This window comes from Urtica dioica, chromosome 1 (genome assembly GCF_054948205.1).
Source record: "Urtica dioica subsp. dioica isolate 48M chromosome 1, U.dioica_male_clone48M_v1_H2, whole genome shotgun sequence".
NCBI classification, from domain to species: domain Eukaryota; kingdom Viridiplantae; phylum Streptophyta; class Magnoliopsida; order Rosales; family Urticaceae; genus Urtica; species Urtica dioica.
This window is the reverse complement of record NC_142756.1, coordinates 7,889,006-7,904,500: the sequence shown is the minus strand read 5'-3', so window position 1 is coordinate 7,904,500 and position 15,495 is coordinate 7,889,006. Positions and strand designations below refer to the sequence as shown.

Here is a 15,495-nt window from a genome sequence, read left to right as displayed (position 1 = left end):
TCGTGGGTCAAAGACTAGTCAAACCAAAAGAAAACATGTTTCCAATGCATAAACGCACACCTCGACGGTTCCAAAATCATACGAAGGAAAGTAACCGTCCGCTTCAGCAAAAGGGAAGTGGCAGTTACCCGAAAAACCGTCTAGAACGTGGGATTGATCACCCCACGTTCCCCAGAATAACCGTCAGAGTCCACAATCACGAAGACACACCAGACAAGTATAAATAGGAGCTCGCAGAGGTTCTCGAGACACGGAATTTTGGAAAAACTTTTACTTACTTTCTTTCACTTAGAACCTCTAGAAAACATTGCTCTCTTGTATTAGATTCGTCTGTATAAAGAGAAAGTCTTGCTTAAATCGTCTCTGTACTCGGAGTCCTCGTACTCGGAGTCTGTGTATTTTCGTAAGATATTATTGTACTAATTTTACAGGTCAACACATAATATTAAGTTAAATATGTTTTCTCACATATGTTCATTTCTACGTTTAATATCTGAAAGTCGTGGGATGAAAACATTTTTTTTTTAATTTGAAAATGCTGTGGGATAAAAACATTTGTATTTATGTCCAATTATAATAAACTATGAACATAACCAATTTAGCCCCTTTTTGAATTGATTCATGTCCCTTGATTCATTTCCTACATCAAAAGCCAAACACTTTTTTTAAATTTCCCCAAAACAAATATTTTTATACCTACAAGAATTTGTCAATAAAGTGAAGCAAGAAAAATAAGAAAAAGCGTATATAAATCTTTTCTCACATTCCATGTGATGATATAAAAATAAAGAGTAGCCCCACAAAGCTCCTCTCTCCTCCCAAGTCGTAGTGCTTTATTTTTTTTTTCTCTCTCTCATGCATTATATAAGAGAGAATTGTTGGAGACAAACTTAGATTTTTATTATTGATCCTCAAAGAAAACAAACCCTCTCGTCTTTTTGTACACTTGGGTCGTTCCTTCGGAAACGGAGCCCAAAGGAGGGATTGGAATGGGGTGGTTTTCCACACCAATATTCAACTTCAAAGCCCTGTCTCTGACTCTGCTTTTGTGTTCCATTATCATTCAAGCCAAAGCAGTGCCTAATAAACACGAAGAGCCATACCTCAAAAACGACAATAGGAGCCACGGTTATGAGTCCAGCAGAGTTTTGGCGGCAGGAGGGAAATGCAACTGGTTCAGAGGGTCATGGAAATACGACGCGTCGTATCCTCTGTACGACTCCTCAAGCTGTCCCTTCGTGGATCCGGAGTTCAACTGTCAAAAGTACGGTCGTCCTGACAAGTCTTACCTCAAGTATAGGTGGCAACCTTTTTCTTGCTCTATGCCCAGGTAAAATGTTTTTTTTTTATTTTTTATAATTTTATTTTTTAAGTTTAACACACTGATTTCTCTAGTGGGGGGTTTTTTTTTTTTTTTGGAAGGTTTAATGGGTTGAATTTTTTGGAGAAATGGAGAGGGAAAAAGATCATGTTTGTTGGTGACTCTCTGAGTCTAAACCAATGGCAGTCTCTAGCTTGTATGATTCATGCTTGGGTTCCGAATTCTAGGACCTCGGTCATTAGAACTGAAGCACTTTCTTCAGTCACGTTTGAGGTTAGTCCTTTGTTTTTTCTTTTTTTCTAAACTCGTTTTTGTTTTCTGGTGAATAATTGATGGGGTTGGAACATAGTCTTGAAATGGGAAACAAATATGGAGTCTTCTTTTCTCGTCTTGGTCAGTTCTATTTTGATGATAGTAAGACAAGGGAGTGAGTTGGGTGAGTTTCAAGTGATTGGTTTGATTCTATGATCTCTCTCTCTCTCTCTCTCTCTCTCTAGTTTGATTCTACGATCTCTCTCTCTCTCTCTCTCTCTCTCTCTCTCTCTCTCTCTCTGTTGTGCTGTGTTTGAGTGAGAAAAGTTACGCTGTGAAAAACATTAATAAGTGGAGCGTGATTGGTGGTAGCCGTGTTTTTCACTTTGCCGGGAATTTGTCAGCCAATGCATACTTTTTTATTTATTTATTTGTTTGCCCTCATAGTTATTGAACCCCCTTTTATTGCTGGGCTTTTATGTCGTAGTAAATGTTTGCAGGTTTAAAAGTTAATTTCAAACAAAACTACCATTTCCAACGTCCAATACAACAATTAAATATTTCCTCTAAAAATAACCTCAATGATATACAAAAACGCTTTTTTTTTTAGTTTTTTCACGATTCCTTGTTTCTTTTTGCTTCCTAGCCTATGGTAATAAAAAGTTTAATTCTTGAATGATGAGAACTAAACGTAAAAAATATGTATTTTAATGAATATATAAAGTTACCATTGTTAATTGTGGTGGTACTAAATCAATATTCAAAGCGCTGTCTCTGACTCGGCTAATATGGATTATTATTATTATTTTTTTTTGTCTAAAACTAAGAAATCGCCAAATAATTTAGGTTTGTCTAAATTTAGTAAAATCACTAAAAATAAAATAAAAAATAAACGGTATTATATTTTGACTATTTTGTTCAAATTTTTTTTTACTATTTTACTAAACCGTTAAAAAATTATTTCTTTTGCTTAACTAACAAATAAGCAAAAGAAATAATTTTTTAACGGTTCAGTAAAATAGTCGCAAAAAAAAAAATTATTGTAGACTTCAAACTTTCAAATCTACAATTTATTCTTTTAGTATATGTATTAATTAATAAAATGTCTTACCATATAACAAGCATCATAGGATAGAACGGGCATCAATATATAGCGCGTCAACATCAACAACAAACTTTGCTCCATCGAAACAATCCACAAAAACACCAAGTGTTAAGTAAGTACAAAAGTGTAATTAATTAAGTACAAAACCACATTGGATGATAAATTTAGAGTTTTATTTTTACATGCATGTGAATGAATGTGTATTATGTATACGTCTTGTCAAGAATTGGGGCAGGATTTAGTTACTGCTTTAATGGTCAATACTCAATACATCCTTGGACCACCTTTACTATGTGAATTGACATCACTTTAGTACGCACGCTTTTGGTTTTGGCCTTTAGAAATTACTTACTAATTAGAATATTGGACCATAAGGTCCATAACTGAAATTGGTCATTAATTTTGCTTCCACTGTAACTGCAAAAAGGAAAATTATGTCATTTACTTTATATAAAAAAGCATACAATTTTATACAATATGGATAATATATTTTTGTAAATATTTGTATTTAGAATTTTTTTTTCCTCAAAGACTCGTAATTCTGACGTTTAGAATATATGTGTGTATTTACATGATTCATTATTATAGGATAAAAAGAAACGGTTTCTTGTGAATTGAGGTATTATTTTAGCCATAAAGGTGTACATAAATTTGAACACAATCAAAGGCGTGATTAAAATTTATTGATTCTCTCTCTCTCTCTCTCTCTCTCTCTATATATATATATATATATATATATATATATATATTATACACAGGACTATGGGGTTCAAATACTATTATATCGAAGTCTATACCTTGTGGATCTTGTGAAAGAACCAGTTGGAGTAGTGTTGAAGCTTGACTCAATAAACAACGGCAATGCCTGGAGAAACGTGGACCTCCTAATATTCAACACGTGGCACTGGTGGACCCACCAAGGAAGATCCCAGCCGTACGTCGCTGACTTCCCATAAATCGAATTGATAACCAAAAAATAATGATAGTACATCATGTGTGTGTGTGGGTCATATTACAGGTGGAACTATGTGCGAAGTGGGAATAAGTTGTACAAAGATATGAACCGTCTGATTATGTTTTACAAAGGACTCAACACTTGGGGCCGTTGGATCAACCGATACGTTGACGCTTCCAGGACTAAAGTCTTCTTCCAAGGAATTTCTCCCACTCACTACCAGTAAGTGCTTATCATCCAAATTACTTGCGCTAACGCTGCGGTTACTTTGAATTTTAACTTATGTATTTTTAACCGTATGTATAAGCTAAGGCAATTCTACATCGAAACAAGGAAAACTATTTTTATCACTCTAGATTGACTGAGATAGTTCATGTGGAGATGTAGATATCTAGAATGACTGAGTTGAGTAATCAATTTAAAAAATCGATGTACATAAAAAAATTTGCAACCACCCAGATGGGAGTTTTAACTTTGGTAATGTACGTACCATGTAGAATCAAAACTAATTAGTTACAGAAATATGCAAGGTTTTAAGTCTTTTAACTCTTACTAAAACTCTTGACGTTGTCGATGACTCCTTATATATATTAATTGATTAACATTTGGTATCCCCGAAATCTTTATAAATTTAACAATTTTACACAAGTCTTGACCATTTCATAAATTTATTAATTTTAATTAGCATTATAACTAGAGCACCCTTTTTTGCAACTGCTTTCTAATTGATTTATTTTTACTATTGACTATTTTGGTTTTTTTATTTATTTATTTTAAGATTGATCGAGATTTACTAAAATCCCAAATCCTATCTTGATATGTATTTTGGATGTGCGTCTTTGTCAAAACATTAAAACTTGTCACAAATTTGAGCTAAGAAATGGCGGTTACACCTTGATGAAAAATATTAGGGGAAGGGATTGGAACCAACCGTCGAAATCGTGCTCTGGAGAGACGACACCGTTCATGGGAGCAAGATATCCGGCGGGGATTCCAATGGAACAAGTGGTAGTGAACAAGGTGTTGAGCCGGATCAAGAAACCCGTTTACTTGCTAGACGTGACAGGCCTGTCGCAGTATCGAAAAGACGGTCACCCATCAAGCTACAGCGGTGATCACAGCGGGAGCGATTGCAGCCATTGGTGCCTCCCCGGTCTGCCCGACACTTGGAACCAGCTCATGTATGCTTCTCTCTTTGGTTGAGAAATAATGCAACTCTATTTGTGATCATTTATTGTATTTTGTGTAGCTCATTGTTTCTCACATTTTATTTTTAGGAGGGATGTGTAATTTTGTGTATTTTTATTTGTTCTGCAAATTGTATTTTCATTGGGGGCCAATAATGCGGTTGGTGTGGAGTTATTTGTAATTTGTATAGGTGATTAAGTTATAATGAGCTTATTATGATTCCATGATGTGCAAGAAATTTTGCCAAACATGGAATGGGTTAGAACTGTGAGCTGAAAATAAATGGATTTGGTGTTGCACACACGTACCACACAAAGGGCTTTAAATGTCGTATATTGAATTTGGGCTTTAATGAACTTGTATGGGGAGCATGGGCTTTAATAATACAAATTAAATTTTGAGTAGGTATTTCCAATTTAATTTTAGGGTGAGCTTATCAGGAAAAAAAAAGGAGAATTAGATAAATATGTCGTTTTGATATATGTTAATTTTTTTTAATATCTCGAATTTATTATTTTTACGATTATAAATTCCGACTAGATTCAGACACGATGCACTTTTTAGTAATCTAAGTTGCGTAAATATGTTGCGAGGTAAATATTCGACGCTCCGCATCATCACATCATTAATCAATGCACGAGTTTATCATTTCCAAATGACAATGATACATTGGAGCCGAGAAGGCTAAACAATGATTGAGTACCTCAAGATCCTCGATTTATAATCCAAGGCATACAATGCTCGAGGATCGTCGCTACGTGAGTTACGTACTTCATCTTTTAATAAGACCTATTTTTACACATGTACTCCCCCCATGATGCTCTCCCCCCTCTCCAGGAGTGGATCCCTTCAGAGAAAAGTTGGTTCAAAGGTAATTTGATCGTGTCCTTCACCGATGACACAACATATGTGAGTGATTATTCGAGATTGTACCGCTAAGGTGGTGGCACAATGGCAGACCCAATAGAGGTTTAGTTAGCAATGGAGTTATAGCTCCTTTTCATATACGGGCGACAATGGACTTAGCCGTAAGTCTCAAGCTCGAGAAAGTAATATTCGAAGGCGACAACAAACTAGTTATGGACTCCATTAACAAGGGGCAAAAGTTTCTATTTGTCCTATTATGAAAATTACTTCTTCTTTTGTAAGTTTCTCGTTTGTTTGATTCTCCGGCCCTCATCAAATTGGGCTAATTACTAATCTTTGGTTCCTTTACATTCTTGTTTACCACGTGTTTTTAATTGCTTGTTTCTGTGAGCATGCAATTAGGAATAGGTGTTCAACTTCCGCATATGTCATTGAACATGTCTCTATATGCACGTGTTTAGTCATTGTTATGTAGTTATTTTTCACGAGTGAAAAATGACACTCCTAATAAAAAAAACGACAAGCAAGCGACTCTGAAGGCTGAGCCGCAAAACTGCTCTGGAGGCTGAGTCACAAATGGCTCTAAAGGCTGATCCGCAAAACGGCTCTGGAGGCTGAACCACAAATGGCTCTGAAGGCAGAGCCTCTAACGGCTCTGAGCCCCAAAAGTTTCCACAAGCGACTCTGAAGGCTGAGTTGCAAAGCGGTTCTGGAGGCTGAGCCACAAATGGCTCTGAAGGCAGAGCCTCTAACGGCTCTGAGCCCCAAACGTTCCCACAAGCGAATCTAAAGGCTGATCTATAAAGAGAAAACAACACTCTGAAAGATGAGCCGCAAAATGGCTCTGGAGGCTGAGCCACAAATGCCTCTGAAGGCAGAGCCTGTAACGGCTCTGAGCCCCAAATGTTCCCACAAGCGACTCTGAAGGCTGAACCGCAAAATGGCTCTGGAGGCTAAGCCACAAATGCATCTGACGATAGAGCCTCTAATGGCTCTGAGCCCCAAATGTTCCCACAAGCGACTCTGAAGATTGAGCCGCAAAACGGCTCTGGAGGCTGAGCCACAAAACGGCTCTAGAGGCTTTGCCTCTAACGGCTTTGAGCCCCTAATGTTCCCACAGTGTGAAACCACCATTTGAGAAAAGTCAAAGTTCAACTCTCCCTATAAATACCATCCATGATATAGAAGAAAGAAAAAAACCAATTCTAAGAGAAGAAAAATACTACAACTTCTCTCTCTCTCTCTCTCTTTCTTTCTCTCTCTGAAAATTCACTCAACATATACCTGCAAAATAATGCTAGAGTTACTCTACATCTCTCACTTTTGATTTAGTAAAACATAAAAGAGGAATGATCTACTTCATTTCTCTCTAGAATTGAAGAATTATTCTCTCTCTCTCTCTCTCATATTTCTTTTCACAAACAAAGGCTGAAATTATGCCACATTATATTCCCTCCAAAAAGGTGTCCAAGAACTTGAAAAATCAAATTCTCATGTTCTTCACTTAGTAAGAGGAAAATTTCATTATATATCACACTTTGTGTCTTTTATTTAAGCTAAAGAAAAAGAAGATCACGACAATTCACACCACCCACATCGAGTTCCCGAAGGTCTCTACCACAGTCGTAGCGCCATGAGATATCTTCGACCCGTTACAATCCATTCGGAGCCATAGGAGATTCGATGCCTGCAACCCAAGATCGATACACGTCGCAAGCTCGCACCCCGACACGTGTCTTTGAATGTTGATAAAAAAAAACGCAGTAACATACATTCAACACTAATTACGGCCTCTTTTTATTTTTACGACCATGGTAGATTTATAAACAATGCTTTATAATTTATAAAAAATAATTTGTAAATTGATCGCTTTAAATATAGTTGCATGATGGATGAGTATCATTAAATTAAATGTTTCGCGTGTAAATTGTGTGTAGGTAGGTATTACCTTGAAAAGAACAACATAAAATTAGGAAAATAGTAAACTTAAACGTTTATCATTGCTAAATAGTCAACGTTTGGTAAATATCCGTAAATTATGACGTGACCTAATATATTGAGGTGGCTATTTATCTAAGATTTACGTCTGTAAATACATAAAAATAGCTATTTACCTAAGATTTACCAAACGTTGGCTATTTCGCAATATCAAACGTTTAATTTGGCTATTTTCCTAATGGACCCATAGAACAACATGGCAATTGGTGCAAAACAGCATCAAAATGTTGAATAGCGTAGGTCAACAATCCACGCATGTGTCTTCAATCCACACGTCCTTTCCAAAGTCCCGACCAAACCCTAAAAAACGAAAAGAATCTTGTCCAAATCGGAAACTGGGCTAAACTTTGCCTAACGGGACGCTTTTGGAGTCAAACGCGTCACGTTTGCCCAAACAAGCCAGCGTGTTAGTTCAATCACTCTTTTTGTGATAATTTCTTGCTCGGATGTCTGATTTACGCAAATAGATAAGCGTTGGAAAGCTAATTGGAAGCTATATCAAGTGTTGGAAAGAGATAATAATTCTTTTATATAGGTTCTTGAAATTGTGAAGAAGATGAAGCCCTCTTGCTTGTCTTGTTCAATTTTGCTCGAAATGCTTTTGAATCGACCCATTTCTCTGTGTATTGCTCAAATGTTCTCTTAAATAACCTAATTAAGCTCAAAATATTTGAAAAGTCAGTAAAACTTACAGAAAATGCATTAAAAAAATAGAGAACTAAGAATAATTAGGTCTCGAAATGATCCGATAAGTGCGAATGTGAAATGCACTCATCGGGTCATTATAGCGGGATGAGTTTGCACGATGAAAATTATTCCATTGAGCAAAAAATTAACCGAATAGTAGACTCGCTACCATGCAATAACAATGTCGTTGAAGTGGAATGGGTTTGCACGATAGAAATTCACTTTCGATGTGCAACGAGTAGAAAAAATCGTCTCAGTCCCTGCAACATCTATTTAATGTCGTTGCGACACATATGATTGTACGATACACATCGATTTGCTCGTGCAATATTTCTATTTTTAGTAGAAAAAATATTCATCTCGATGCAACTGGTATGTTACATGTAACAACAAGCGTGATAGATTTGGACGATGCAAGTCCTTTCATCGTGCAAAGTAGTAATATTTAAATTTAGTTATTTAAAGAAAGAATTTAAAAACCTCTTGGTGTTGGTCGCTGCAGCGAGTGATATAAGATTGCACGATGAAATTATTTTCATCATTCAAAGTAGCGATATTTGAAAATAGTTATTAAAAAAAGACTTATAAAACCTCACGATGCAGCCGGTGTGTTTGTCGCTATTGCGAGGGAAATTTGAAATTTAATTTTAAAATAAGATTAATATATATTTGTAAACTAATTTAATTGTAGTGTAGCTGCAACTTGAATTACCATCCCGCTGCAGCGACACCACGATCATATCAGCTTTAAGTTTTGAAAATTACAATTTCATTAATTTTATTTTTCCCTCTTATTCTCATCTCTCGCAACCTTCTCTGGGGCACTGACTCCTCTCCTTAGCCTTCACCACCACATTTGCCTTCTCCGCCGCCCCAACCTTCATCACCACCTTCGCCTTCTTCCTCGTTTTTCACTCCAGCCTTCATCCAAGGTTTCAATAGCCAATGATTGCGAATCTACTTGGAGCCACGATCTTGACAGGGCCGGTCCGTATAGTAAGCCAAGTAAGTAATCGCTTAAGGCCCATTTATTATGGAGAAAAATTAGGCTCCAATTTAAGTCTCAAATTTTGGAAAGTAAAAGCCCAAATTTTCGTTCCAACGAAATATTAGGACAAACAAAGAGGTTTTTTTTTTTTTTTTTTTGGCTTATTGCTGTTGCTAATCAACATGCTTGTAATGAGTAAGCCCATAATTATGATTTCAATACTTCTAGCCTTCATTCACACATCCAATTGGGGTTTTATAATAAGCCATAATCTTAGACGTATTATACACTGATAATTTTCCTCATTTTTTTTTCATCTTATTCATGCTCTAATAATTTTGAAGTCAAGTTTTGAAAAAAAAATTATGGAAACTTATAGTTGTAAGGTAAGATTTGAGTTTGATGTATATTAATTTTATATTTTATCTTCTTTTTGTTTATTTTCTTTTTAAAACATAGAAAATTATGACTACTAGTAAATACGTTTCGGTTTATGAAAGAAGAAGAAGTGGTGAACTTTAAAAAATTAGATCTTCAAAAATTTGTTAAAAAATGATTTAGTAATCAATATAGGTGAAGAAAATATGAAAAAATGAGAGAGTATGAATATGATTATTTTACATCTTATTCTGTATTTTATGAAGACTGTGTACTGTTTTAATATTTATTAAAAATAACGATAAAGAGTTGTACTTTTCTTATTAATTTGCTATAAATTATTGTGGTAATGTAAAAGTTATATGATCGTGAGCTATTAGATCCTTTCCATTTGTTGTTAGCTAACATATATATAGCAGGTGGATAAGGAATGCCTAGTCACCCGTTTCGCTCCCATGTAATGTTAATTGCTCATTATTTCTAGTTGGTATGATTTCGCAACCGCGCGAGTCAATCCGTAAAGAAAAGATTGGGTTGAGCGGGTTTGGAACGAGACACTCCTCTGAATACTTAAATAACTATATAGTTCTTATTGATTTGTACAATGTCTTAAAAAATAGAATGGAAAAGTGAAAGGAATTAAAAATTAGCTAATCAAATCCTATACTCCAACTTATCAGCCCGGACGAAAGTGAGGTGTGGGTTGACTTTGGAGCGATTGATTGACTTGTAATCAATATCGCACACGTGGAGCTCAGGCATTCGGTGTTGACCGCAGAACAGACCGCCACATCGACACTTGAACCCTAAAAGCCCAACCTTCTTATTGCAACACTCGCACCGGTTTCTCTTCTCCGCCTTGTTCTTCACCGTCGAATTCCGCATCTTCTCCATGATCTCATCCACGCCGTCGATTCCAGAACCCCGCTTGCGATCGACGGCCGACGTCAACTTAGCGACTGTCGTTGCGATCTCTGACATCTCAACGTCGACGTCGTTTCCTTTACGGCCTCTGCTAACGGCGGCGCTCAACTGAGAGTGCCTCGCCGTGATCATTGACAGCTCATCGTTGATTTCGGACCAAGTCTCATCTCCGCTGCGATAGACGGCGTCGAACAGCGGAATGATTTTATCTCCAATGTCGCGCACTTTGGCCTCCACTATGCGATCGACGGCTGCGATCTGCTTGGAGATCTTTTGGATCTTGATGAACTCTTCGTAGCACTTCGAACACAGGTTATGGGTCTCCGATGATCCGAAGAACCCACAACCCCTGACGCACATTATTGCCTCCATATTCTCCACTGAGTCTTTGACTTGTTTTGTGAGTTAAAACAACAGTGTTTTGTGATTGTGTTTTCGTTGGGTCGTGGTGTTTGCTTTTATAAGCAACTTTGGATACTTAAGAAGTAGGACTTCGACGTGGAAAACAATCGGGACTGTTTTTTTTTTTTTTTTTTTTGCTCAAAAAAACAATTAGGACTTAGTTATAGTTAATTTTTATCTATTTGAATCGTAGACGTCCGAATATCTGAGCAGATTTTTTTTTCACCGTAGATGAAAGACAAAATAGGAACACTGATTTGAGATGGCAGTCTTGGGCTTAGGGTGTAGGCCCAAAAGCCCCCTAGTTGTTTTAAGAGAAAGTGACTAATATAGTATTATTTTATAACCCGATTCTTATTTTGCACCAAAACCATAATATAGACTAAAATATTAATAAAAAAGAAAGATAATATTTTTTTAATCCATTTTTACCCTCTTCTTTATTTATTATTATTTTTTTTTTTACTTTTTTCTAAATTGTTTTCCTCTTAGTCTCGCAAGAAATCTTTTTTTTTTAAATCTAAGTTTGTTTGACGATTTGTTGACATATATATGTCAACAAATCATGTCTTGACATCTATGTCAACAAATTAATAAATTTTCTAGTATTGTCATTTTTTCATGAATCAAGTATTGTCATTTGTTGACATATATATGTAAACAAATGACAACACTGAAAAATTTGTTGATTTAAAAGTTTGTTGCTTTGTTGACATAGATGTCAACAAATGATATAATTTGTTGACATAGATTTCAACAATCAACACGGTTTGTTGACATATATGTCAATAATCGACATGAATTGTTGACATAATTGTCAACATTCGACAATATTTGTTGACATAGAGGAAACAATTTATTTAACTATTTAATCTAAAAAATCAAATGGTTTAAGCATTTCACCAATAACCTAATATATAATGTAAATTGATATAAATTAATTTCAAAATGTAAATGGTTCAAGCATTTCATCAAACACCTAAAAAATTAACAAATGTTTTAACAAGAGTTGTTTCAAGAATCATCAACTAAAAAATACAATGCCAATGAAATACGTATAAAAGGAAGGAAAAAAAACAAGAGGAAGAGAAACAAAGAAAAAGAAAACAATGAATTCTAAATTAAACATACTATTAGTATGGTTAAGAAATCACAAAACATTTTTTTTTCAACCCTTTATTTTCTTATTCTTATTTTTCATCCTATAAAACACAGGCATAAACTCTCTGGCTCTTGGTTGATCTGTTGCACTTTCGGGCTCAAGAATCCACTCTGAGAAAACCCATAGAGGCGAAGCACCAAATCATCCGAAAAATTAAAAGCCTGCTCAAGACTTCGAAGCGATGAATAATTCGAAACATCTACACCATTGCTTCCGGCATCGGAGATCTTTAACACGCGGAGTACGACAAGGGCAAACTGGGGGCGCTCTGAGGCCTCAGCGAGCGACGACCCGGTCTAGCAAACATGAAGCTAAGAGACGAATCAGAAGAGCTGGCGTCGCGACTAGTGCTTGTGGTGTCGACGGTATGTGTGAGCCATGAAGCCGAGTCTAACGGGAAGAAGAGACACAGACATCGCCGGAGCCGACGGTAACGTTCCCTGCGACCAAATCAAAACACTAATTTTGTTCTTCCCTTTTGATTTTCCTATGACCAAAACTCGTTGCATTGGCGAGTCTTTCGTTGCAAGTCCCCGAGCTTCTCTTTTGCGTTGATCACTTGTCGTCCATCGTTGGAGAACGTACTTTGCCATAATTTCGAAGACCCTAGACATCTGAAGAACGACGACGGTTGTTAGAGGTGCGGAGCCTAAAATAATAGGAGTGAAAAAAATTCGCACATGGGAAAGGGAGAGCAACTTTGTGAATTCCAAAAGTGTATACATATGGGTCTATATGGTGTATTCATCCCAACAAGAAACACTTTAAGCTAAGTGTATGTAACACCTCCTCGATTTGAGTTCATAGTGATTTTGCAGCGGCAAAATGAATGTAGCTTTCGTATTGAAAGTGAACCACTATAAATCTATGTGTCCTTTATTTGCTATTGTTTAATTTCGTTTTCTGTTTGTGAAAGGGGTTTCGACGAAAAAATCCCAACAACAGTGTGTCAGCACAAATAGTCCTTGAACTCGAACGACCGGCAAGCGCAGTCGGTCTCTTATTTTGCCTCATCGCCGAAAAAGGAGAGAGAATGAGAGAAATGGAAGAAACAGAGAAAGAAAGAAAATAATAGAGAGATAGGGCAAAAAAATATGTGTGCATTGGGTCCACTAGTATTTTTGTCCAAATTATGGTTTTGGTGCAAAATGAGAATTGAATTATGAAATGGTAGTATATTAGTCATTTTTCTTGTTTTTATATATATTATTTATTAATTAGAAGAATAATTTAAAGGAAATTCTTAATCTCGCCTTCTCTCCCTCTTCTTGGTGTGCTCTAGTTTTGCTCATCCGTGGAAAAGGTTAGAATTTCTTTGCCATCCCTGTGTTTTAGTTAGTCAAATTTTGTGTTTTGGTTAGAGATTTAGGATTTTTTTTCGCTCGTTTGGTTTGTCGAATTTCTCTCGTCCTACGCAACACATTACTTAAATTTCGATGATATGACTATCTGCCCTTGCTTTGGACATTAATTACGATTTGTTGTGCCTAATGAAAGAATGGTTGTTTTTAGCACTTCAAGTGTTTGTAAATTTGCTTCTTAGATAATGTTCAGTTTCTACCCTATTCTCCCACGCACTCTCTGTGATTTTGCAATAACACTGCTACTAACCAACACCTAACAAAATGATAGCTAGTAATCAAAGACGAAAACTGAACCAAGAAATCAAGATAAAAAACCTGAATCAAGAGGAATGTAGTATAGAGAATCAAAAGTGATATTATTTGGATTGGAAATCCCATAGAATTCACTCTCCTTTTTCTTCGTTAATATAAAACTATAGTGTGATTACTTTGCTTCTTATGGTCTAAAGTGGGTTATTCGCATGCCCTTCATAACACGCCCAATATTATGCTATTATTTCAGTTGTTTTACGCACTTTATTTTATAAACACTCTAGAAAACACCCGGCAACACCACTTGTTTTGACTAGCTGCCTTTCAACTTTTATTACTTGCTTTGTTTATTGTTTAGTAGGGTGAATTTATGAGGGATAGATTATAGTAGATCGATTTGGGTGGATGAAATGGTATTCTGCTGTTATTGTGGCTGATTCTAGACTTGAGGTTAATGAGGCAAAATGGGTTCAGACCTGAGGTTACCTTGACTATTTTCATAACATTATTGAACAAAGTAAAGTCTTGTTTGGTTAAGTTCAAATATTAGATTAAGGTCTGCCCTGGTTGGTGGAGAGCTTTTTACACAGATCTCTGGTGATGGGGTAAAAAGATGTGGCTTTCTCAGCGATAGCCTAATACTAACATTTACTCCTTCTTTCATGTGCTTGTCTACCTGGAACGATTACTAACTTGCTGGCTGTTGCATATGAATTTCTAATTTTCTTAGTATAGACTTGATATATTGAGTTGACATTGTCATTTGTGCTGTGATTATCTTGCAGTCTCTTAGAGTCTTCCGTAAATGAAACTAAATACCGTTTAATTTTAAGGGATTAATCTGTCTTAATGATCAATCTTGTAGACATTATTGTGAAATAAAGCTGAAAATATACACATTACATATGTAAATTTGCTTCTTAGATAACGTTCTAATTTTTTTTTTCCACAATGCTTGTTCATAAAGCTGTCCGCCGTCCGCTGCCGAGCTCGTTGTGCACTGCCGAGCCCGTTGCCGCCTCTGTTCTACTCTTCCTAAAGCTGCTCGTTGCCGGTAAGTTTTTTTTATATATAAAAAAATTATCCGTTTAAATATTTGTTTTAGTGTAAGATTGAAAATCTTATTGTGAAATAGAGCTGGAACTATACACATCTATGTATGTAATTTATAGAGCTGTAAATATTATCCTCGTGTAATTTATTAAAATTATACATACAGAATGACTCCTTTTCCCTTTTCTCTCTGTCTGTCTCGATACTTGAAAACGCCTAAGACGTAACCTAGAAGTTAACTTGTGGCTCATAGCCACATCCTATTGTTTGAACTTGAAGTCAGCCAAACATCACGCCTACAGAATTACTGCTTGCTTGCCTTTAATTTGTATGTTGACCAACGGCATATTCTTACTTAGACAAATACAAGTATTCTATAATGTCATTTATATACAAAGTTAGTAATAAATATGAAGTAAAATTTATATTTTAGTGTCTATACGATATTGTAGCGATTATTGAGTCGAGACATCTCATGACTCACCTCCAAGTAATTTTCCTGTTGATTATAAACTTGTGTGAAGTAGGCCTCATGTCTTACCTCCAAGTAATTTTCATGTTGATTATAAACTTTTGCCTCATGTCTTGTATGTCGATGT

The 15,495-nt window shown here is 36.0% G+C and overlaps 2 protein-coding genes across 2 annotated transcripts; one reads left to right on the top strand and one right to left on the bottom strand.

Annotated features, from left to right (window-relative positions):
- The first annotated feature begins 834 nt into the window (after positions 1–834).
- TBL39 (TRICHOME BIREFRINGENCE-LIKE 39) lies at positions 835–5,196 on the top strand. Its single transcript, XM_089610170.1, has 5 exons — positions 835–1,330; positions 1,423–1,594; positions 3,437–3,612; positions 3,697–3,855; positions 4,545–5,196. The coding sequence occupies exons 1-5, from the start codon at positions 990–992 to the stop codon at positions 4,834–4,836; spliced, it is 1,140 nt and encodes a 379-aa protein (XP_089466296.1). The 5' UTR covers positions 835–989; the 3' UTR covers positions 4,837–5,196.
- Positions 5,197–10,392: 5,196 nt separating this feature from the next.
- LOC149406950 (zinc finger A20 and AN1 domain-containing stress-associated protein 7-like) lies at positions 10,393–11,084 on the bottom strand. The gene has a single exon (XM_089628172.1). The coding sequence runs from the start codon at positions 11,033–11,035 to the stop codon at positions 10,394–10,396; it is 642 nt and encodes a 213-aa protein (XP_089484298.1). The 5' UTR covers positions 11,036–11,084; the 3' UTR covers position 10,393.
- Between the last annotated feature and the right edge of the window lie 4,411 nt (positions 11,085–15,495).

Bases quoted from the DNA above. Each gene is read 5' to 3' on its own strand.
- TBL39 (XM_089610170.1), top strand. From the start codon at position 990: ATGGGGTGGTTTTCCACACCAATATTCAACTTCAAAGCCCTGTCTCTG. The intron at 1,331-1,422 runs GTAAAATGTTTT...TTTTTTTGGAAG, and splicing joins TTTTCTTGCTCTATGCCCAG to GTTTAATGGGTTGAATTTTT. The intron at 3,856-4,544 runs GTAAGTGCTTAT...GAAAAATATTAG, and splicing joins ATTTCTCCCACTCACTACCA to GGGAAGGGATTGGAACCAAC.
- LOC149406950 (XM_089628172.1), bottom strand. From the start codon at position 11,035: ATGGAGGCAATAATGTGCGTCAGGGGTTGTGGGTTCTTCGGATCATCG.